The following is a 25196-nucleotide window of genomic DNA, read 5'->3' as shown; positions in this document are numbered from 1 at the left end:
TCTGATGAAGTTCAAAACGTTCGTTTCCAATGAAGACTGCGTAGACCGAGCTTTATGACCTGGCGCCGAGGCTTGCTGGAAGGACCATTCTTGATTATTGAACATGGTGTTGTTAAGGGGCTTCACTATCTTCTCAAGAATGGTATCTTGATACACTTGTGCCGATGTTTTGATACCTTTTTCACAAAAGTATGGCCCAGTCACTCCATAGCTAATACCCCACCAAACCATCACTGAAGTCGGATAGTGCCCACGTTGCACTTTGTCGACTAATTGGGAAGCTTCCTTAGAGCTTTGAGCATAAATACGGTCATTTTGTTTGTTAAAATGTTGCTCAATTGTAAATATTTTCTCATCCGTAAACAAAAAATTTCTATGACCTCCCTTTGCGTACCGCTTCAGTAGTTGTTTCGATTTTACCACCCTATTCTCTTTTAAATTATCAGGTAAGAAATAACCAGTACGTCTCTTATAGGCTGCAAGTCCTAAGTCATTTTTTAAAATACGCGACATGGTTCTAGGTGCTATCTTCATCTCCCGAGACAAAATCTTTTGCTTTCGGACAGGATTTCTTCGAATTCTTTCCCTTACTGCTTTGACCACCTTTTTTGTACGAACACTACGTGGACGGCCAGATCTTTTTCTGTCACAAACAGAGGAGGTCTCATTGCACCTATTAATAGCCCGGTACACAAACATTTTACTAATACCAAGCGTATGGAGAGTTTTAAAAATTGCATTTGGGTCCATACCTACTTTGTGTAATGCAATCACTGCGATTCGGTTCTCTTTATCACCTCACTCTATTTTAATATCGCAAAATATTGTACAATGTCAATACATTGTACAATATTTTGCGATATTAAAATAATAATATTAAAATAATAATAAAATAATAATATATAATAATAATATAATAAAATAAAATTGGCGCCAATGCGCCAAAATGAGAAAACTCAATGAGCAATCATATAAAAATGGCAGATTCCAAATTCAAATGTAATATTTTGTTTAAACAGTATTTATGGCCAGACTAAGTATGACGAACTTAGCTGAAATGTTAAATACATCGAATAGCTTGAAGTGTGATATTTTCTTCACTTGTTACTATGTTTGTTGTGGAATTGCTTTTGAATTATGATTTTATTGTTTAGACTAGTGAAAGAGCTCACAGCCCACCTGGTGCTATGTGATTGTTTACCAGAGTCCATAGACACCAACTACATAAATTCCGCCACGCACCCGGAGATGTGAACGGTAAATCTCAGTTTGACAGTAGTATAACGATCGCCCAGCCCTTCCAACCTGAACGAATTCCTTGTTCGCTGCTAAAATAGACAGGACGGTGGTACCCGTCTGTGAGAACTCACAAGACGTCCCACCACCAGTAGATATTATGGATTTTGCACCGTTTTAAAGTTTTTCTACTTTAGTTTTCCTCTCAATTGATATTCCATAAGTTTTTTTGTTATTATAATGAAATAAGAGTATACTATTACCTTTCGTGCCTTAGTAATAACCGGATGGCCACATTGTGGGCCAGCATGAGCATATATTTCAGCCGCGTAACGCGCACGAGTCGCAAGACGAATGTTTGAGCGGTTGGTCAACCATTCAATGCAATCGAGCTCTCAAACTAATGTTAAGTACGCCTCTACCGATGCACAGCAATAGTTATGGTAGTAATAGACCGGAAATACTTTTTATTTATTTTTATAGCTTAGCTGTGTGGACGAGCTCACAGCCCACCTGATGTTAAGTGGTTACTGGAGCCCATAGACATCTACAACGTAAATGCGCCACACACCTTGAGATATAGTTCTAAGGTCTCAGTATAGTCACAACGGCTGCCCCACCCTTCATACCGAAACGCATTACTGCTTCACGGCAGAAATAGGCGGGGCGGTGGTACCTACCCGTGCGGACTCACAAGAGGTCCTACCACCAGTATAATAGTTATAAACTATGGGAATATTTCATTTTGTAGAAATCCGAAATTTCATATATTCAAATTCAAAATCATTTATTTCAACTTGGATGTCATCAAAAACACACTTGTTGAATGTCAAAATGTAAAAGAAAATGTTAACTCTACCACCGGTTCCAAAAAAAGCCACAGTCCTGAGAAGAACCGGCGTAACAAACTCAGAGGGCTTTTTTTTTTGGATTTTATCAAATATTTACTTTTTTTTTTTTTAAATAAGAAAACATATTTACATTATACGAAAAAACAAGTCAAAAAAATACAATTCAAATAAATAATAATAATGAATCGAATCGAAATTTCGTAGAATCAGAAATTTGCGATATATTTATGGTATTAATAACATAAGCGTTACTCCCCAACTAAAGTTAAATAAAAAAGCAGAATCTAGACGTTTATAAAACTTTAGACTTAAGTCTCGGCTTTCTCAGTTTCTTTAAAGTGCGGTATCGATGTTCTAAGGCTTTAATGACGCAAGTTTTGAACCCTGTACCCTCCGAGAATGAGATCGAATAACCCGCGATGATAAAACGACGTCGTTAATTTACTTTCTTACCATTAAAAAGTTGTACTTTTAATTATTTATAATTGATAAACTTTTTTTTATTATGACAGTATTTTATTGGTTATTGCTATTCATTTTAGCAACGCTATGAAGTTTGCGTGCGCTTCGTAAGCACGATTAAAGCTTTGACGTCGTTTCGCACTTATTGCGTTTTTGACATCATATCGTTGTATAATACAAATCTATATATTAATACGTGAATCAAAAATTTTGTACCCATTTTTACGATAATTGCGCGGACGGAGGAGTATGAAATTTCCCACACTTATAGAGAATATAGAGAAGGAGTGCAGAATGTTAATATTTTTTTAAACTATGCAATAAAAAAAACATTAAATCTATTAAAAATATTACACACACTACCATGTATTTGATACTACAATTACAACTCAAACTTTTGTTATTCTTAAGTCTGTGGTCAAATTGAGAATAGATTAATATTGTTTGTCTTTAACATTATTTTTCTATAGTGCAGTATTGGCTAAATCTGTGATTAGAAAGAAGTATAATAATATTTGACAATAGAACCATAGTAATGTTCAAACTTATAATTTCAATTAATTATAGTCGAATTTCGACTACTGACGGGCCACTAATCAATATAAATATAGGAAACTAAGAAAACAATAGGTAGCTTTTTAAATCTGTAGTTTTAAAATCAAACAATTAACCGTGTGAAATTTATATGAACAAACATTCTGCTGAAAGCACGGTTGAAATCACGTAATTTATTTTCATATTAACAAAAAATGCCAACCTTTATTTCTTGTGTAAGTGAATTAATTTTCATGAGACGATAATGTAGTGCAAACACGCCGTGGACCATCGACCTCGCATTGCTCATTTTCAATGCAAACAATATCGCGACATTTGAAATTAACGAGCTATATCATAATGTGAAGCTGACGGCGATTCAATGGTACGGAAACATAGTGCTGTTTATTGATATAGTTTCAGATGAGCGAACACAGTCCCTTAACACTACTCCGAAGATACTTCATTGACTGCACGATTTTGCTGTTAGTCCTCACTGCTAAATAGTCAATTTAGGAAATCGTCGTGCTCTAGAAGATGTAACGCCTGGACTACTCGCTTCGAGCGATACCACTATGTTGGGGTTCAAATCGCGCCATACAAACAAATTCGGCGTGTACCAATTTTTCTAATGTAATACTTACTTAGCTCATGTTCGCAAATGGCTTACATGATAAAGGAATAACATCGTGTAATAATAAACCAACCCCACAAATAGTTATAATTTGCGCATTTACCTTTCAATTAACACTACAAGGTGGTTGGCGACATTCACGTTGTCATAACTATGCATTCCGGTAACCACTTAAGACCGGGGGACTGTGAGCTCTTTCACCGTTCCAAGTAATCAATAAAAAACCCACTTTGTGTCATGAGGATAGGGTTTAACTAACAGCTGTTCTGTCCTATACTTATATATCGGAGCGCATGAATGCTGCGCTTCAGAAATAGGCTGAATTATAAGTATCTACAAGTATAGGTTCACAATGTTCTCTACCACCCTTTATTACGCATTCCATTCCGATAGATCAAATTTAATTGTAGTGTAAAACTAAACTGACAGACAAAGTAAGAAAGTATTTAATAGTTATGAAATTAATAGGTCATTTATAATGATCCTATTCCAAGTATGAAGCATATGTATGTATATAACAAAACTTTAAAAGTAATATCTATAGTATTAGACATATATTCGATTAGAAACCAAGGCTTGCCTAGAAAAGCGTTCTATTCACATAGTAGATGTAATGAGGAAAACGCGATATTGGACTGCTATAGTGTCTAAAAAGCTCGGAGAACTATGTCAATGTGCTTCTGTGCGACGGTTTACGACGTAATTTAACGCTGTGTCGCGACCGCTATACGATGACAGGGTTTGTCTAGAAAAGGAAGCTTATAAAATTCACTGTATTGAGCTTCCTGAATCAATCTTTGTTTTTGACTCTAAATATCGTCTTTGAATACAAGAACTAGTCATGAAAATGTTCTAAAACTTCACAGTCGTCACCATCAAACAGTTCTTCAATAATATTTATGTATTCCAAGCGTAAATATGAACAAAGAGAAATATGAAATTAATGAAATATGAACAAAGAGAGGTACCAATAAGCTAAGTAATCTGGCCCACTACCTGCCGCTACTTCTTTCCTGTGATAATATATCAATATTTCTGGTGAAATACATACTTAAAATGTGTTCATTAACGACATCAACTAATCAAAATTTATATGAATGCATAATTAGTGGTTTTAAGGCGCATTGTTAACCCACACGAGCGCTTATCACCACCAGCCTGAATATATATATTTTTTTTTATGGCCTAGGTGTGGACGATCTCACAGCCCACCTAGTGTTAAGTGGCTACTGGATCCCATAGACATCTACAACGTAAATGCGCCACACACCTTGAGATATAAGGTCTAAGGTCTCAGTTACAACGGCTGCCCCACCCTTCAAGCCGAAACGCATTATTGCTTCACGGCAGAAATAGGCGGGGCGGTGGTACCCACCCGCGCGGACTCTCCTACCACCAGTAATTACGCAAATTATAATTTTGCTAGTTTGATTTTAATTACACGATGCTATTCCTTCACCGTGGAAGTCAATCGTGGACAATTGATAAGGACGTATTTCATTAGAAAAATTGGTACCCGCCTGCGGGATTCGAACACCGTTGCATCGCTATATACGAATGCACCGGACGTCTTATCCTTTAGGCCACGACGACTTCATGCATGCATGCATATTTCTGCCGCGATGTAATCATAAGTTTCGGCTTAAAAAGTACGACGCCCGTCAGTCATACAATGCAATTGGGCCTTTGACCTCGTTTCTGACGGTGAATGGCGACATTCACGTTTAATGGGCTCTCCGTTAAACAATTAACGCTAGAGGGTCCGTGCGCTCATTCACTTTACTATAGCACAGAGCAAAAATGTAACTATTATATAATACGGTTTTTGATCCAGCTTCTTTTGAAATTGTTTTGATCGCGTGCGTTCCAGTTTTCAGAACTTTAAGTCATGATAATTTTTTCAATTACGTAGACAGGAAAATGTTCTCACGAGCCACGGAGTCTATAATGAATACCAAAGCCCATATACACCTCAAAGTTAATGCTGTCACTCAACTTGAAAATGGAGGCCTATGTCTCCGGTATTTACGCATGTATTTATGGGTTTTGATTTGTATTCCACGATGTTATTTATTCATTGCGAATGTCATTCATAAACATGAGTTAAGTATTGTTGTTTCATCTTAAAATAACGATTGAAGTTTTAATCTGACCGTATTAAAAAAAGCTGACAACTCCTAATATTGCCTAACTATTTGCTAGGTTATTTCCTACCCTAAGAGTTCATTATAAATAAATTAACATACAAATAACTCGGTCGATATGTCAATACTTGACAGACATTCAGTCTGCTGTTTAAATGCAAACAGAAATGTTGCATTGTATGGAGCCGAAGCAAATATTTTCATTTATAGCATATTTTTATTATTCCGCGACTTCAGAGAACTTTTGTCGTGGTCGACTAAACGCTATCCCTGGAATGGCCATTCATTACGGCATTGCCCACCTCAGGGAAGTTGTCTCGTTTTCTTATTTTAAACAAGCTTTTGTCCGCGACTCCGTCCGCGTGGAATAGTTACTTTGGCATAACGCTAAATTTTATCCCCCACTTCATTTACGTAGAAAGTGAAAATATTCTTGGATTATATAATGTTAAAGAAGCTATTTTTAAACCCCTATTTTGAAACTATTTTGAATATTATATATTAGTATAGATGGAACAAAAAAAAAATACTGCCGTTTTGTATACTCAACCTTAGAATTTTTTCGAGATGATTTTAATGGGTTTTTGTAATTCACATTGCGATTTGTACAGTGACCATTTGCCATGAGGTGGCTACAACGAATGGGTGAACTCATGTAAGTTATTAATTAAAAATAAAACTGATTTTTGTCTCTCTCAATATCCGTTTGCGACTTAGCCCTGAACCACTATTTTGTTAATACGTAGATGATTTTTTTAAATAATAATTTCGTAAATAAAGTTACTAAATATACACGAAGACTATTTAGGTTAACTAGTGGTCCCGCAGTAGTCGACTATAATTAATTGAAATTATAAGTTTGCACATTATTATGGTCCTATTGTTAAAGACTATTATACTTCTATAATCACAGATTTCGCCAAGACTACACTATAGACAAATAATATTAAAGATGAAACAACATTAATCTATTCTCCACTATTGACCACAGACTTTAAGCAATAACAAAAGTTTGACAGTACACGATGAGTTTAAACAAATATCTGTGCGTGTCAAATACATGGTAGTGTGTGTTGTTTTTTTATTGATTTTGTTGTATTATTAATCCAATAAAAAAAATGTTTTCTGCATTCCTTCTGTATATTCTCTTAAGTGTCAGAAATTTTATACTCCCCCGTCCGCGCAATTTTCGTAAAAAGGGTTACAAAGTCTTGCTTCACGTATATTAATATATAGATAATTAAACAAAGTGACCATAGTGCCATCTTTATAATTAGCAGAGTAAAATCATGGAGACGAGCTGTACGGAGTTCACGTGCCGCACCTCCCCCGCCCGGCCGGTAACAAGTCAACTTGTATTATCTACGACTCTAATTTGAATTTATATCCAACGCCTTACGCGTATTTTCACCGGCCTCAAATGAAAAAAAGATAATACATCTCTCCTGATAAAATATTAATGTTCACTACACGTATGTGTGTAGATTGTTACACTAATGAAGAGCCACAGAAAGCGTCAAAGTAAATAACAATGCAGCCACTAAATGTTGTTCTGTAAGAGAGATGAAAGAAAGACAACGCGTCATAGTAATAGCCCCAATATGTGATAACGTCTAAACTTTTCCTGGATTTGAAACGTTCCCCTTATTCTGTTAAATGTATATTTGTGTGTAAAAGTTACAACGGCACTTATTAAAAATATTCTAAATTTTAATTTTGTACTAAAAAAAAACAATCTCTACTTCATGCAAAATATGTATTCAAAACGACAGCAATATATTGCATTTAGTTATGCCGCGAACTGTATAAACATCAAAATATGAGAGTGATCTACTTCTTCGCGCAAAATTATAGCTCATCAGCTTTGCCAGCCAAATTTCGCGTTTGTGATCAAAAAGGACATGGCACGTTGAAACAAGGCTAACATACATAGGTATAACATGAAAATACACATAATGAGAAATTTGTTCGTCATCGCCAGCATTTACAGCCTTCTGCGTCAACCAAATCGCCTCCACTGCCTCGCCGCCGAACGGTGGTCTCGCCGACAATACGCGCTACAGCTGACATAAATAAAAGACAATCATATGTATAATAATGAAAACATAACCTACCATATTATATGCATAGGCCAAGATTCGCATCGTGTAGGCGGGCAGGTTGAGCACGACGAACACCGACGACACGATGAGAAGCATGCGGGTGACTCGGTGCTGAGAGCGCGGGCACCCCGTGGTGCGATACGGTCGCGCGCGGGCCCTCTCCATCTCCTCCTTCATGATCTGACGCCGTTGCCGCTCGAGCTTCCACACGCCGATCATTATCCATGTGTTCAATATTGTGATTAAAAATAGGGGTACAGAAAATGACAGCGCCGTATCGACAAGGTTGAACCGCGCCGCCTGGTCTAAGTACTCGAAATCTATGTTGCAATCATTTTTCGAGGGAACCGCGAACCGCAGCACCGGCAGGTTGATGAGCGATGACGCCAAGAGAAGAGTGAAGATAATGTGACGGGCGCGAGTGACCGTGCACAGAGCATTGCGTCGGAGCGGGTACAGCACCGCGACGAAACGTTCTACCGTAAAGGCGACCACGAGCCACGAGCTCATGCAGCAACTCACGTACGTGACATAAACAAAGATTTGGCAAAAGCCGTGTTTGTAAAATAAACCGGTAACTTCAACCGCGTTCAGCCAAGGAGGGATCAGTTGAAACAGAAAAACGGTGTCTGATAAAGCCAGTGCCGTTAGGTACTGGCTGGTGGACTGCAGTCGCAACTTAGTCCGATAGAAAACGAATACCGAAAGAAGATTACCGATGCAACCGAGCGCCACCAGCAGCGGCGTATAGTAAACGTTCAAAAGAGTTGCAATATTTTCTGTAGCGATATCAAAAAAAGTCTCGTTTACGGCAGAGATATAAGACGAAGTGGCATTAAAATACTCTGAACTTTCAAGGTAATAATCGGTTTCGTTCGCGGGCAGAGGGCACATAACGACCGGTCGCCGCCGGGATTCGGCGGGAACTGACAGCGTGAATTTCTGAGCAAGCCCTTAAATAGGCAGGTGGCGGGAGGGGTGCGTCGACGCTGCATAGGTGCATTGTACGGGTGTGGAACTCCGCCCCCCGCCCGTCTGGGGGGAGAGCGCCACATTCTCACCATACGCACGTCTTCAACAAGTTCTCGGCACTTGTTACTTTATCCTTAAATCATTTTTATTTGTCACATTGTTAGTGACGTTAAGCCAACACCTCTATTTTATCTATTTAGTGATAAGTTACTCAAATCAAAAAGGGCGGGGACGACAATCGGTTTTGATATTACATTTGAAATCGTAAATTATACACCATAGAACCCATTATGCCTTACATCGCCACGACCTCCATGTACACCGTAACGAAGTGTTTTATAGAAAAGTAAAGATTGAATAATTATGTGGCGTCGTAGAAGTGTAGATTACTTCATATACTCGGCGGTCGGCTTCGAATAGGACCCGGGGGACTAACTGGTCGCCGTTGTCACGTTGTTCAGTGTAAATTGCTTATAAAAATAGAAGATAGCCGCTTCAACGGCGTGTTTTCTTTCTCCTAACTAGGGCTTCGCATAGATATCCGCACCATAATATATATTATCAAATTGAATCGTTATTTTTATTGCCTTAAAACTATATACCGTACACAACGTAAAAAATATCTAGATATGTATAGATTAATTGAAATTATTTGATTTATTCAGATATCTTTTTCCATCTCATGAAATTGACTTGATCTTTTAATATAAATGTTCAAATTACATTTATGTGCTCCGCGGGTATTAATGTAATATTGTTTGAGAAACAGCTCATATATTTATTATATGTAGTTTAATTAGGGACTCGCATAGACAAACAAACAACTACATAAATAAATACTATAATGTCGATGCCAAAAAACAAGTGTTATTGTGTGAGTTAAATGATAATTATTATTGTTCTAGTTCTCTCTAGTTCTAGTTCTAGCGCGTTATGTGAGCCCGCGCTGACTGGTACCAACCTATTTCTGCCACTAAGTACCTAGTCCTTCAATTGAAAATTTCATCACGTGTCAACCCATCGATGTATCCGATGAGTGCAGTTTGGGCTAGAGAATAACGTTCGCCCATTAATCTTCATGAGAGAGTGCTACGATTATTGTTGTATAACTATTTCAATTAATAAAATGTATGCCCACATATTAATCGCTTATATTTTTGTACAATTGATTATTTGATTTACACACATACCTACATGGAGGTCTGTCCCCAATTAACGCTAGTTGGATCGTGAGTTTTTCGAACCGTATAAATTTGCAATTTAAGGCAAAAAAATCCAACGGCTACTAAAAAAATAACAAGATACATTCAATAATAGAAATAAGCTAAAAGAAATTCTTCAGATATCAGATGGATTTTGTACAGAAACTTTTAAAAAATGCGCGCGTTAGAGTTAGAACTCTCCCCACGCTGCACAATACCAATAAGAGAGATTGTTAAATTGTAAACCGTCACAGAACCGTAACACCGTCCCGCTTGTACCTGCCGCGAAGTGATCGTCCGTTGAGTCTCGTAGAGTAGGATGGCCGGTGCTCCAAGCAATGCAGACATCGACCTTATAGATGGAGGTGGGCGTTCTCGTCCGTCCACTGGGCCCCGTCACTCCATTTGACCGTAAAGCACAATAAAATAACAAATATTTTTAAATAATTCATCGAAATACGACGGACAAGTAAATTTCGACTCTGACCAACTGTCGTTAGAATATCAGTTCTACAGATTCCCAGAATCAAAAGAACTCTTGTTTGTCAAACATTATAACACAACAGCTAAAATCCTCATGTTATATGAAGAAATTAATATATTAATTTTAATTATGTTCATTGAGAATTGAAATTGATTGCCGGTCATTGCTATTGTCATTCGTTTGTACTCTCCGCTTAGCTCTGTTTGATTGTGTCCGTTTATCTATCTTTGAAAGCATACAACGGATTAGCAAACACCTTAATGGTTCAATCGCTTGCTCGTCTTGTATTTGCTCGCATTTCGAAAACCTAAGAATCACCACACTAATTTACCTTTGTTATTGCATAGATGAGTGAACTCACTCACAGCCAACCCAGTGTTAAGTAGTTACCGGGGGCTTTGATATCGCAACATCACTGTACCGCGACTCACCTTGAAATAGATTTTTAGTTACATAGATTTTTATTAACTCACATATATTAATCACTGTTGCTTGTCCAAGATTTAGATTAATTTTATATAATTTACATTTTGAAGAAATAATCGATATGGAAATAGTTTGAATCGCGAGAAATTTTTTACTATTTTCATTCAGTTGCCAAATACTGACATCCGATAGCAGAATATAAAGCGTAGACCACATATCAAAGCTGAAAATGGCAAACTATATAGTTAAGTTTAGTAGAAAGGTAATGAAATAAATTTTACTGAATGGCTATTAGAGAAATGGAAGTCATACAAAGTTTTACAAATTTTGACTAACGGTGAACTCTCTTGAACGGCTTCGAATATACTTTCATATTCTAGACGTACTCTTATTTCCAAACTTCCGAAACAATGGTGGAATGGAATGGAAGTCACGTTTATCAAAAAATATTTAGGTACAATTCACGATGCTAACTGGTTAATTGTATAAAAAACAGTCGAGCTATTATTTATTACTAGTTTTAAGATACTCCTGTAAAAAAAACTCTCCACGAGACAGGCAGTGCCTAGTGTGGAGAGTTTTTAGCAAACTGTTATGTGTAAATGTTTTCAAGGCTAATAAATAAATTATTATTATTATGGGTTATGGATATTTTTTTTCTCAGCTAATGCTGGTAAGTGTGAACCTAGCACGGGCTTACGCCAAGTGAGTTGGTTCATTGTGTAGTGTTGTAGGGGTTTGAGTAGTGGATGTAAGGAATCGTCGCACTATGGAACAGGTGTCGATTATTACAGATTTTTGTAAAGCGATGTATGAATATTTATTAAGATCAAGTTCTGAGAGCGATGTGTGTAATGATTTTGGAATGAGTCCGGTTGATGAAATTATTATGGGTATAATTTTAACGGTGTGTTGATGCCACATTTGTCGTATTTCATATGCTAGTGGTATATATTTTTGTATTTTCTCAGTGTATTTTTCCCCCCTATTATTATTATTATTATTATTATTATAGCTATGTTCCTTGTACCCAAAGCATTGATGATGACCACGATGACCACTCATCACCAGGCACGCGGCTCAACATATCCCTATACAAGTTAAGAACAGAAAACATGAGGTTCGGACGTTATTGCGTCTGACTTATATTCGAATCGAGCACATTATCCGAGGAGTGAACTCTTCACATTGTAAAGGACCCAACAATAGTAACCGATTTGTCCCTGAGGCTGTCACACGTCTTTCATTATTCATTATTGATATGTACTTCTCAAAGTCCACCTCGAGGTAGACGGTACAATATGCACCGCGCAGTAGAGGCACCGGTGTTCAAATGTTGTAACAGACACTCAGGAGTATCGGCAGGTGAGATATATCCGTTTATATCCTAATTCGAGCATACAAAGAAAAACGTTTGTCACATTGATATATTTAAAATGTATTACTTATTTTATAATAATTATATTTTTTTTTTAATCTGTAGTAATATTTGGTGATAGAACTTGTTGTGAGCCCGCACGGGTAGGTAGGCTTTTCGGTTTTTAAGAGCGCGTTGCTGTTATACTGTAAAGCCGGATAGTTAGAATTCATGTCTCAGGATGAGCGGCGGCATTGACGTGGTGGATACTTATGAGCTCCGTTGATCACTTAACATCGGGAGAGCCCTGAGCTTGTCCACCCATCTTGACAGTAAAAAGGACCATTGTTAAACAATGTTAAAGAGAATGAATAAAAACCACAAAGCAACATCCTATTTTATCAAATTCTACTGAATCTATTTTAAGAATTGTTTTGTGTTATTCGAGGATATTTCCTTAATGTTACCCCCAAAGGTTTATCGTTCAAAGAGAAATTCAATTCGTTAAGACGTGATACTCCACAATTTCCTCAAATGTAATATTTGTTTTTCGTGTATTATTTGAGTATTTTATTCATGCTTGCCCTCTTCTGTCGTAGAATGATTTCTTTTTCTTCGACAGAAACATACTACAACAAGTCATCGGTAAATGAACAACAGTTATTTAATAAACCAAATGAATTAACATTAGCTGTGACGTAGAAGCTACATCAAACGAGATTGTGTAAAAGACGACCATACCCAATAATATAAAAAAGTACCAAAACCCCCGTATTTATTAAGCAATTATATTATTTACAATGACATGTGTTTTGTGTTTCGATTAACTGCTACTCATGAATTTGTCCGTAAAATGTTCTCTAACACAGTGTCAGCTTGCCGAAATCTCAGTAATGTCTAATTTTGGAGACAAATTCAGACCAATTTATAGGGAAATAAGATAAAGAAAAGGATACCTTGTAATTAATTTATAAATAAAATGTTACAATTGACAACAGGCGTAGTTATGATTATGATTTTGTATAATAAGAACCGTTCGAAATGAAGCGTAGGACTTCTATCAAAAAGGACATTTACGATATAGGTCCAATATTCCATGAACGAATAAACAATTGCAACTAACCTCCGTGTCTAATTATATGCTAATCTATACTTAATGTTATAAAGCTGAAAAGTTTGTTTGTTTGAACGCGCTAATCTCAAGAACAACTGGTCCGATTTGAAAAATTCTTTCATTGTTAGATAGCTCATTTATTGAGGAAGGCTATAGACTATATAAAATCACGGTAAGGCCCAATACAAGTGGAGCACCAATAAAGAATGATTCAAAATATGGTTTTAAATAGCTCCTTAACATTCTATAATTAAAAAATATTTTCACTTCTTCGTAAATGAAGTGGGGGTAAAATTTAAAGTTATGCCAAAGTAACTATTCCACGCGGACGGAGTCGCGGGCAAAAACTAGTTAATAATATAATAAAATTATATAATTACACATTTTAGCGTTGCGTTTTAAATAGTACGCCTAACCTAACACGTCGGTTTGGTGAAAATTAAAATTTAGTTATTACGTGGAATTGATGTTGTCGTTTTATGACAATACAGGATAACTCGCCTGGCGTACTCATCTGAAGCAATGCGAATACCAGGTGTATTCTATTGCAGCAGGCGAATACCTTTCTTTAAACAAAGGCGTACTTAGCACATTGTAATTGAATTCCACGATGGAGGATTAACGTAGTGTTATAGATATTAAACCAACAAATTTTGTATTATTACTAGTAGGAGTATTATAAGTATACTCGAGTAGTTTCTTCTTCTTCTTCTCAGTCGTGTCACTCTTGACAGAGTGGTCGTGATCGTCATGTAGTGTTGATCGTCATGTACTCGAGTAGTACCATCCTCCTAATTACATACTTAACACTAGTGGAGCTAAGTCTAAAAAAAAGTAATACATCATTTCAAATTTTATTAATGTCGATTAATCTAATTATCGATTGATTTTCTCAACTATAATTAATGGAAAATATTAAAGTATTATTGTTTTAGGATGTTGATTCTTTTTCTAACAAACTATGTTTTGATAATCGAATAGTGTGCATTAGTACATTGCTCTGCTACTAAAACTTTGTTGTTGTGGACAACTTTCAGTAAACATTTCTGACCTAACACCATAAACGAACGCAGAAGTGCAACTCGTATCAATACTTACCTTATATGTATCTAATAAGAGTCACAGTGATACGTGAACAATCCTAGCTCTATCTATTAAAATACATATAGGTAATATAATAAAGTTCTTAATCAAATCAAATCAAATCAAAAAAAAAACATTCAACTTAAATGAAAGTACATACTTGTTGAACGTCAAAAGAAACTACAGAACTACTAAGTTCTACATATATAAATAAATAATAATTAAATGAATAGTATGTACCTAAATATGAATTAAGGTTGTTAATAAAGGCTTCTTTATCTTTATCTTCTATACTAATATATAAATCTACAGTGTTTTTTACGGATGTTCCGTTATAACTACTGAACCGTGCATCCGATTGATTTGAAACTTGGTCTCCACGTAGAAAATACATGTACTTAATGGATAGGCTAATATTTATATGAGTGTTGGACTTCCTACACCAGGTGCGGGGGCGTTAATGTTGAGAATCTTTGTGGGAGTGAGAAATAATAATGTTAATTTTAAATGCCCAGCGAAGCGGACGGATACTAGGTAGTTATCTAATAAAGTTCTTGATTTTGTTGCAGGCTCGGACAAGGGTCGAGGAACATTGGATGCGCTTCTTTGCACAACCTACTGCAGGTCCCAGCTATATCTATCTAGGCAACTATCCCAACTACACCCTGAGCTCACCATGCCCATGTTCTCCGGTAAGCTATAGAATATAATACATTACGATAAAGTACGTCATAAGTGATTCGCCCGGTGTAGTCACCTAGGTATGATCGAAGGCAGAGAGGCACATTGCCCATCAAACAGGAAATGACTTCCATTACTCACGTACATTGGGAAAACCAGGAGCATGACGTAAATAGAGACTCTCTTAACGACTGTTCTAGATACGACATGACAGAAGAACATGACATAGAATGAAACAAAACTAATATCCGTAAAAGTGTTATTGACAATAATGATCTGAAAACATATTCGGCGGAGGGAGTCATTTCAAAACGGATATGGCAATAATCTCAACTCTTACACTATTGTGTATTGTGTTTATAAACGTGATACCTGATTTGGGTGATTTTTAAACCCACTGCGTTTCTCGCAAGATCTTTTCAGTGCGTAGATTCTGCGAGTCAGTGCTCTTGTTAGGGTTAGTGTTTGCAAATTCTCTCAGGTGAAGCCCGTGAGCTCACCTAGCTGTCCGGACGTAGCGGGAACGATTTAAATTAACACATTTTATTGATATTTATTATTTTATTTATTAATCTATACTTTGCAATTGTACAAGTCCAATTACTTGTGTTTGAAGATCTAGACTTAATATAAAGTTTGAAATAATTATGGTCTTTGATATTGATAGTTAATTGCCGTAGTAATTTTGTAAAGGGTGCCATTAAACATATAAATTAAATAATAATAAGTTAAAAGGTTTTGACTAATAAATATGAAATAAATGTTTGTAACTGCAAGCTTTTCGAAGTGCTCTCTTTTACTGACGACATCCGACTCACCGCATACGGGACACGAAGTTTGTACATTCAGTAAACTTCAAACAGCTTCCTAACAGCACTCATATTTGCGTCGAGGTCCTGAAGACGACTCGCACGACTCTCAGAACTTGGGTTCGCTGACAAATACAAACGCTGACGTTCGACAAACAAGAAACATGTATATATTATTTTCTGTTTTGTAAAAATTGTTATAGTTTTCGCACACAATAGAATAACGGTCGCATTAGGTAGTCGCAACAGTATATTTACAAGTATTAAGAGTTTTAAAAAATAGGACGTTAAGATGTTTTAGGGGAATCAAAAACAAAGGGTAGATCTTTTGTAATGTTGTACTTTGGGAGGTGTTAAAGGAAAACGTCTTCTTGCGTGTATTTCATGTTTAATAATCATCTTAATCCTAGTTTATATTTATGAAGAAGCCTATGTTTCTGGGTGGTCCGCCCTATTAGGGGAACATAGGAGATTACACCTATTAATTATGTTATATACTAAATACTATGCTAATACTATGCTATGCTATACTATAATATATAAGTATACACACTTCACTTTCACCGAGCGGCTGAAATTGCTCGTATGATCCGATTGCTGTTGTTCGGAAATTGTGTATATGCAAACTAATCTTGAAAATCTTAGCGCGATTTAGGCATCTACCTACCCAATATCTTCCGTTCTATGATAGCTACAGATACCATCTAATAGTTGTAATAACAATTAGAACATAATTTCCGTCGCTCTAACTCCGCATGTACGAGCTAGGTCTTCGTCTATTCAAGTCTATTGTGTACTTTTGAATTGTTGAACTTTTTACGCCAATGCATATCGATGCTATCAATGTGGACTACGAAATAGGAAGCTCTTTGTTTAAAAATGTTAATGTGCATGTAAAAACCGATTCCAGAAAAGAAAATATCTTTCGCTCCGAAATCTTTATTTTCTACTGAATTCGTTTTCTATACAGCTCTATACCTAAAATAAACAGTAAGTAAAGGGTATCATTCGCTTGACACTCGAAAAATAATAATTAGTAAAGTCACTTTATCAAAAAGAATCTTTTGCTTAACACAAGTAACGAGCAGTAAAATGTTGTAGACACTCCACTTCCGCCTGCATATCATATAGGTTTGTCATAAACATCACTCGACTAAGAGTTCTATAAAAACGAAACCTCAAACAACCTTAATCACCTCGACATATCTCCCAACTTACTAATTATAAGATGTGAGAGTTTTGAAAGTGTGAACCACGCAGATTAACTCGGCTACAGTATTAGGGTTCCGTGACAAAATGTTAAATAATTGAATCCTAATATTTACGTCATCTCGGTATATCTATTTATAAAACTTACCCGTTTTACGTTTTACTTGACGACTTTTATGCATTGATTGTATAACTTGAAAGGGTGTATTATATATTGTATGGAATATAACAATTGTATCGATATTTCGAAAATAGAATGGTACTTCAAAGATGTAAGTGAGCGATGCAAACAATTAGAGGGCGACGTATATTTAAAAAAAGACGTGTGACACTCGGAGACTGCCGCGGTAAAGCTATTGCATAACATTTTTTATCAACTTATGCAATTATAATTCGACAATAATAATTAATATTAAAACAACAATAAAATAAGATCCGGCGAGAAACTCAGTGGGCTAACTTTCAATGAATCTGCTACATTGTGAGTATTCCATTTTGACCGCGCACTCACTAGAGGGCGCTACATGGGATAGAGACACGCCTTTGGATGCTAGTTCTAACTCTCATTCGCCCAGAATCAACGGTTTAGCTAGCTTATTTTTAATGCCACTCCAATCACTGAATGAGTAGTAGGAGTAGTAATAAAATTCTTCTACTAAGCGATAGAAAATGGCCAACGCATTGTAATGTGATATAATTTTGTATTTTACAATTCCGTTTGTCGCTGATAGATGGCGCTTGATGCAAAAGCTGAATCGTGCTATCGTTGTGTTATCCACGAAATTATATCACATATTTTGATAGTACATAAGTCGGTGTTTAGACTTCTTACTTTAAACACTACACAAGCGCAACGTGTGAATGTGTTGAACGCGAGCTACATGGTAGGCGGAGTGAGGGGTGGAAGGTTTTTATCGTTACGGAATTTCACGATTCCGCTCTCAAGCCGCGCTTAAGGCCTGCGATAAAATCTATGCAATAGCTTAAAAGTTCTGTTAAAAATATATTATAAATAGCGACCCGCCCTCGCTTCGCTTCGGAAACATTAAAACACACATGAAACCAAAAAAATAAAATAAAAAAAATGAAAAAAAAGTAGCCTATGTTCATCAGGAACAATGTCGGCTTCTAATGGAAAAAGAATTTTTCAAATCGGTCCAGTAGTTTCGGAGCCTATTCGAAACAAACAAACAAACAAATCTTTCCTCTTTATAATATTAGTATAGATTATGTCCATAGTTGATAAAATATGCACGCACTACTTGGGGAGTAGAAAGAGTTTCTTAAAGCTTTGCAGAAGAGTGACACAGGTAAATCGTTAACTTTGAATTTAAGAAAAAAAAATATTATAAATATTCTAATTACGGACTATTTGTCTGTACCTGGATTGATAAGTAAGTACTAGATTTTTAATTAATTACTATAGTTTTCAAAGTCAGAGACATCTTTGCCTTAAAGTTCTCTTGGAATTTCTAAATGAAACTAAGTCGATTTAACCATTGCACCCTCTGCCGGGCGAATACGTGACCTTTTTCTATGTATGGAATAGGCGTTCTTAATAAAATACTGAATACACCACCTAACGTTTGAAAAAATATGAAATAATTAAATTATACATTTTTTTAAATTTCCTTTGGGCACACACACATTACCTCGTCGCCTGGGTCGGATGTATAATTAGCGGCGTCCACGATAAGAGGGTTATCGGTAACTGCTTTCGAACTTTGAGATCGGCAACAAAAGTCAGTAGTGTTTGTTTTAATCTAATGTACCCATTATCAAGTAGTCGTCGTGGCCTAACGGATAAGACGTCCGGTGCATTCGTGTTGAGCGATGCACCGGTGTTCGAATCCCGCAGGCGGGTACCAATTTTTCAAATGAAATACGTACTCAACAAATGTTCACGATTGACTTCCACGGTGAAGGAATAACATCGTGTAATAAAAATGAAACCCGCAAAATTATAATTTGCGTAATTACTGGTGGTAGGACCTCTTGTGAGTCCGCGCGGGTGGGTACCACCACCCTGCCTATTTCTGCCGTGAAGCAGTAATGCGTTTCGGTTTGAAGGGTGGGGCAGCCATCGTTACTATACTTGAGACCTTAGAACTTGTATCTCAAGGTGGGTGGCGCATTTACGTTGTGGATGTCTATGGGCTCCAGTAACCACTTAACATGAGGTGGGCTGTGAGCTCGTCCACCCATCTAAGCAATAAAAAAAAAAAAAAAAATATATTTGGCTGTTTGCAAATTATAATATTGTAAATAGTAAATTCAAGCAGGGTGAACAAATTTAATATCCTTTACGGGGTCTGTGATATTTTTAGAATAAGATGCGCCAAAATTTGACAAAACTATACACGCAATAGTATTGATTTTTTATGAATCTTCCACATGCTTCGAGCTATCAACTACGAATGTTGAAAACGCACGAGCGTTTGTCACTGAAAGGTCTTGTGTGTATCGTAAATATTTAATCTCCGCATGTTGGATTCGGCCCGCACCACATAATGCAGCACTCGGTCGTGTACTCAACTCTGTCGGGGACTGAGTGCAATCGTGATCAGCCAACAATAGGTTTTTGTGTGCGAATCTCTATTATACGGCTGCAGGACGTTATGTTACTAAATTGGAGCTCTTTAAACTCCAATGATGAATGACAGTTCATCGAATTCACGATAAAGGGAGATAAATAGGAAAACGGATATTAAGTAAAAGCGTTCAAGTCGTGTCTCTGAGCTGCAACAAACAGTGCGAGGCAGCCATGACGTCGCTACGACCAGGTGTCCCAACTCATCACTTCTAACGGTCACAGCGTTGTCGGTTACGCCTCCGTACTTCTAGAATTTACTAACATTAGCATTTACGTGCACGAATGAACAAACTGGCAATTTAAATCTTAAAAAATTAAGATTTAAATTGCCGATTATATTTGAATAACGAAGAGTAACGAAGGCTCATAATATTAGAATTACGTAATGATGACAGTATTGTTTATTTTATTTTTTAGCTTTCAGGTTCTGACGATTTCACGGTCCTTTCAATATTAATAATCGCCGAATGGATAATCGTCAAAATAAGATAGATCTAATTGACATAAATGATGTACCATCGATATTATTGTATGGTAGGGCGCCTTGCGAGCATTTTTTTATAGCTTAGATGGGTGGACGAGCTCACAGCCCACCTGGTTTTAAGTGGTTACTGGAACCCATAGACATCTACAACTGTAAATGCGCCACCCACCTTGAGATATAAGTTCTAAGATCTCAATATAGTTACAACGGCTGCCCTACCCTTTAGACCGAAACGCATTACTGCTTCACGGCAGAAATAGGCAAGGCGGTGGGTACCTACCCGCGCGGACTCAGAAGAGGTCCTACCACCAGAGTAATTTCGCAAATTATACTTTTGCGGGTTTGATTTTTATTACACGATGGCATGCCCGTGTAGTTACCAACACTGCCTATATCTGCCGTGAAGCAGTAATGCGTTTTAGTTTCAACAGTGATTGTACTGAAAATCGAAAGTCGAAACTCATGTCTCAACTATTGATATATCTGAACTCCAGTAATGCCTTAGTACCTCGTTGTGAACTTGTTGAGGTAGTTAAATAAGATTTAAAAAATTAAATAATAAGCCTCGTTTTCAATATAAGATCCCACCTGACCCTTGTAGCCAGCTTTTATTTTTCATACCTAAGTTGAGCCTTGAGACGTTGCTAGACGTTGCTAACACGAATACAATTTTATGAACCAACCAATTAATTACCGTGAATCTTATTATTTGACACATACTGTGTAGGAAGAACGTATTTCTACTTTGATTCTGAAGAACATAGACCTACGGGATGTGACACAAAAAAATTTTTTTACCAGTGGTTTTTTTAGAAACAGGTGAACTTTGGACTCTTGTATCTATGTCCGGAAAAATGCGGTTTCAGAACGTAGTTATTTCCACCCACTCCCTTTCGAATCAATAGATATCATGTGAATTGCACAAAGATAAAACAACAATATTGAACACGAGTTGCGTTTCCGCTTGACAACCGATTGCAGCTCTCGAGACCGGAAATTATAAATCTGAAAGAGAAAAATAAAATAAGTAGACAGTCCAATGTGCTACAGGAAGTTGTGGAAAATCTTATAACTCTCTTACTAAATTATTTGTTCGAAGGAAATGTTGATAGTGTAATTAACACGCAGTTTCTGGTATAAATTGATCATTTCACACTACAAAAGAATTTACAAGTATAAAAATTGGGACATTTGTTTACTCTAAATTTTTTTTCGACTTTTGTTCTTCATTAATTTAAAATCGTCACATGTAACACGTTGATTTAAAATCCTGACACCCTACACCGAATAACCGCAAATTCATTAAATTGTATATCATTTTTATTTAGGGCAGGATGTCATTCATCACATCCAGTCAGACCATGGTAGACTATTATTTTATTATTCGAAGCATCGAGAGTTCGCCGCGTGCTTTGTGTCAACAAAGAAATTGTGTCAATGAAACTCGTATAGTTGCAAATTGCACTCGGATGAGACCCGACCGGTAACGTCAATCTATCTAGGCATGGATAAAAACATTTTTGCCAATATGTCGTTATCGATATTCAAATTTGTGACGAACGATCGATATGAAACGAATGGTTTCACGAAACGAACTTTTTTTATGCCTGATTAACTTGAATAACAATAGTGAGTAGCAAAAAGATCCATATCTTATGCCAAACTGACATCTCGGAACCAAATGCATAGGGTACTTCCCCACCAATCGTCCACAAAATAAGTGCCTTCACCGTATTTCCTATGTAAGTCTGATTCCTACCTTGAGCCTGTTATACTAAGAAGCAAGCGTTTATTTCTGTTTGAAGGGTCAAATAATTACATTATCATTAATACTCCGATCTCATTTATCTCAATGTCGGAGGCCGCTCTGGCGTCGTCTCCGCGGGTTCCAATAGCCACTTACTTTAGGTAGGCCACAAGCTAATGCCATCTAAAGCAATAAGATAATAAATAACATCGGCGTTTCCTACAAGTATCGATACAAAGAGCATCACTAGTGGCGGTTGCACCCCAATCAGACGAGGAGATGGAACAAGCACGTGATCTCGGCGCGTGTGATCGACCTAGCAAGGACTCCAGCTTCAATTTTCTCGTCAACAGGCCACACGTAGCTCCTGCTATTCACCCCGCAATGTAATGCATATAGTAATAGACGACAAGGTTTAAGGTGTTATAAAACTAGGGCATGATACGTTATTTATTCGCACACAATAACGCGCCGCCTTAATTGAGGATGTAGTGCGATTTGAATATGAGTGTCGTTCACGAACATTACATTTATCTCCTATGTGTGGCTTATATGTATGTATGCGTGAAGGATAAAATTCGTCCCAAACGTTTGGATTGTTATCGGAATATTTTGCGCAGATGGAAAATTCGATTTATTTTTCTTGCTTTTTTTACTTGTCAGTTATATATTTTTGGATAATGCATACAGGAGTTTATATAATTTTCTATGATGTATGTATATATCGTATGATATGAGTTTAATGGTTCGGTGGGAGTAATCAAGTCAGCAAGTAACTCATAAATAATATGGATTGCTCTCTTGCGAAATCCTGGAATTCCAAAAATGTCTTCTAAAGTAACTGGATGTCAAAAAATTGCCGTCTAGGACCTTAATGATTGGCTATGTCGCTCGTCACCAGGTGTTTGCTTCTTCCCTATCATTCGTCCGCAGTTCTAATAACCTCAACGTACTTTCCTCCACGACTCGCTGATCCCAAACTATTGGTTTTTTTTTTCGGCTGGGTGTTGAACCCCATACGAAGACCCCGCGTTGATGAGACGCGCTGCCTATGTGGAACTACCAAGATAGTAACAGCTACCCACTAAACCAATCCCATGTACTCTCGTATCGTTTTTGAGGGTCACGCATGGCGGGCAATGCCACCGACGTCAGATCTTCTCTATGCCAATATCTAATCGCAACACCATTATCTTTACGAGACGTGAGTCACATATAGATTCAGAGTCATAAAAAAACACTTGATAAATGTGATTTTTCATTTTCCATGCTCTATCTCATCCACACGCAGCGTTCGAAGTTGTTATAAACGAGGCTTATTATCGCTTTACATTCACGTTATAAAATGTGTTATATTAGAATTTCCCTCGCTACGACGCACCTTATAGCACCCAGGAATCGCACATATATCGGATTTTATTTGAATGAACATCGTTACGGTAAACTGTTATAAAAATAAAAATGGCTTACTCGAGATTAATAAACGATGGAGGATTCATAAAAGTTCCAATGATAAATGTGAAATTAGCCTGGTCAATATTAATATTATCATGTATGCATAATATTTTCGTTTATTTCCATCAACAATGATGACCAACAACTAAACAGAAAATCTGCATAAATTTTCGGTAACCGTGACCCGAGTACGGATTGCATTATTTAAAATAACTATACATTTACAACGCAATGTAACGTGGTCCTTACATTTCAAAACAAATTATAATATCTGTTGTTTGCGGAACTCCTGTTCGCACCGCTGTGGATGGAAAATGAATGTGGATGCTATAAAGACATAGTTCGTTTAATTTCCAATACTAGTTTTTCCGATATTGAACATTCTGATGCTTATATACATCTACATATAGATATATCTTTGTGATGTTAAACTGTTATCACGAAAACTCATGACATGTTTATAATGTGAGAAAGTACTTTAAATTTGTTATTTTACTGACTAAGATTAGCAGATGATTTTACACCATTTAAACATTCACTTAAATGATATTGGGATAAGACTAAAGCTTGAAAATGAATTCACTGGTGGTAGGACCTCTTGAGAGTCCGCGCGGGTAGGTACCACAACCCTGCTTATTTCTTCCGTGAAGCAGTAATGCGTTTCGGTTTGAAGGGTGGGGCAGCCGTTGTAACTATACCTGAGACCTTAGAAGTTATGTCTCAAGGTGGGTGGTGCATTTACGTTGTAGATGTCTATGGGCTCCAGTAACCACTTTACACCAGGTCGGCTGTGAGCTCGTCCACCCATCTAAGCAATAAAAAAAATTAAAAAAGAAATTATCTACTTGTCACTTATATCTTCAGATATAGTTTTTTTTAATCATTTCATTTCACTTCACTTAGGTACCTGACAGTACCTATAATATGGTACCATTTCACCTAGGTACCTAACAGTATCTATAATATGAAGTAATTGAAGTGAGTGTTCTTTTTTAGAGATAACGGCGCGCTTCCAGACCGCTCGTACTGAGGTCCGTCAGCTCCTCCTGCAGTACCTCTTGCCTTGGCTGGTGAACATTGAACTGGTCGACCCCAACGTGCCCCCGGCCAACCCGCTATCCTATATACAGGTACATAAATATACTTTAATAAATTTTTTACCAACGAACCTAGTGCAAAAGGAAGTAATAAGTCGAGTTTTACTGGTGGTAAGACCTCTTGTGAGTCCGCGCGGGTAAGTGCCACCACCCTGCCTATTTCTGCCGTGAAGCAGTAATGCGTTTCGGTTTGAAGGGTGGGGCAGCCGTTGTAACTATACTTGAGACCTTAGAACTTATATCTCAAAGTAGGTGGCGCATTTACGTTGTAGATGTCAATGGGCTCCAGTAACCCCTTAACACCAGGTGGGCTGTGAGCTCGGCCACCCATCTAAGCAATAAAAAAAAAAAGTTTCATCTTTTTATAGAAATACGTAAAATCTCTTATTCAATTGAGCTATGTCAGTTTCATTAAAAACAGATTACCCATTTATTGTGCATCAAATACCTTATTTGTCTTCTCAGAATAGAAACATCCGTCTATTTACACAATCTTTACATAATCGTTTATTTGCTAAAA

The 25196-nt window shown here is 36.9% G+C and overlaps 2 protein-coding genes across 10 annotated transcripts in view; one reads left to right on the top strand and one right to left on the bottom strand.

The window, feature by feature from the left end:
* The window catches only part of NGR-A18 (neuropeptide receptor A18), a 40458-nt gene extending 30696 nt beyond the window's left edge, over positions 1 to 9762 (bottom strand). Inside the window, exon 1 of one of the 2 annotated variants that reach the window (XM_089732061.1) lies at positions 7976 to 9762. In XM_089732061.1, the coding sequence (XP_089588187.1) occupies positions 7976 to 8857 (882 nt within the window). In that variant the 5' untranslated portion in view covers positions 8858 to 9762. The remainder of the gene's footprint in view (positions 1 to 7975) is intronic. The other variant, XM_028171005.2, reaches the window with a different exon arrangement.
* The window catches only part of fry (microtubule binding protein furry), a 177739-nt gene that overhangs the window by 103847 nt on the left and 48696 nt on the right, over positions 1 to 25196 (top strand). For all 8 annotated transcript variants that reach the window (XM_028171001.2, XM_089732027.1, XM_089732013.1 and 5 more), the window contains 2 exons: positions 15171 to 15293; positions 24576 to 24709. In XM_028171001.2, the coding sequence (XP_028026802.2) occupies positions 15171 to 15293; positions 24576 to 24709 (257 nt within the window). The remainder of the gene's footprint in view (positions 1 to 15170; positions 15294 to 24575; positions 24710 to 25196) is intronic.

Source organism: Bombyx mandarina, chromosome 01 (genome assembly GCF_030267445.1).
Source record: "Bombyx mandarina strain Sakado chromosome 01, ASM3026744v2".
Taxonomy (NCBI): domain Eukaryota; kingdom Metazoa; phylum Arthropoda; class Insecta; order Lepidoptera; family Bombycidae; genus Bombyx; species Bombyx mandarina.
The sequence above is the reverse complement of the archived record's forward strand: the minus strand, read 5'-3'. Positions and strand labels throughout refer to the sequence as shown.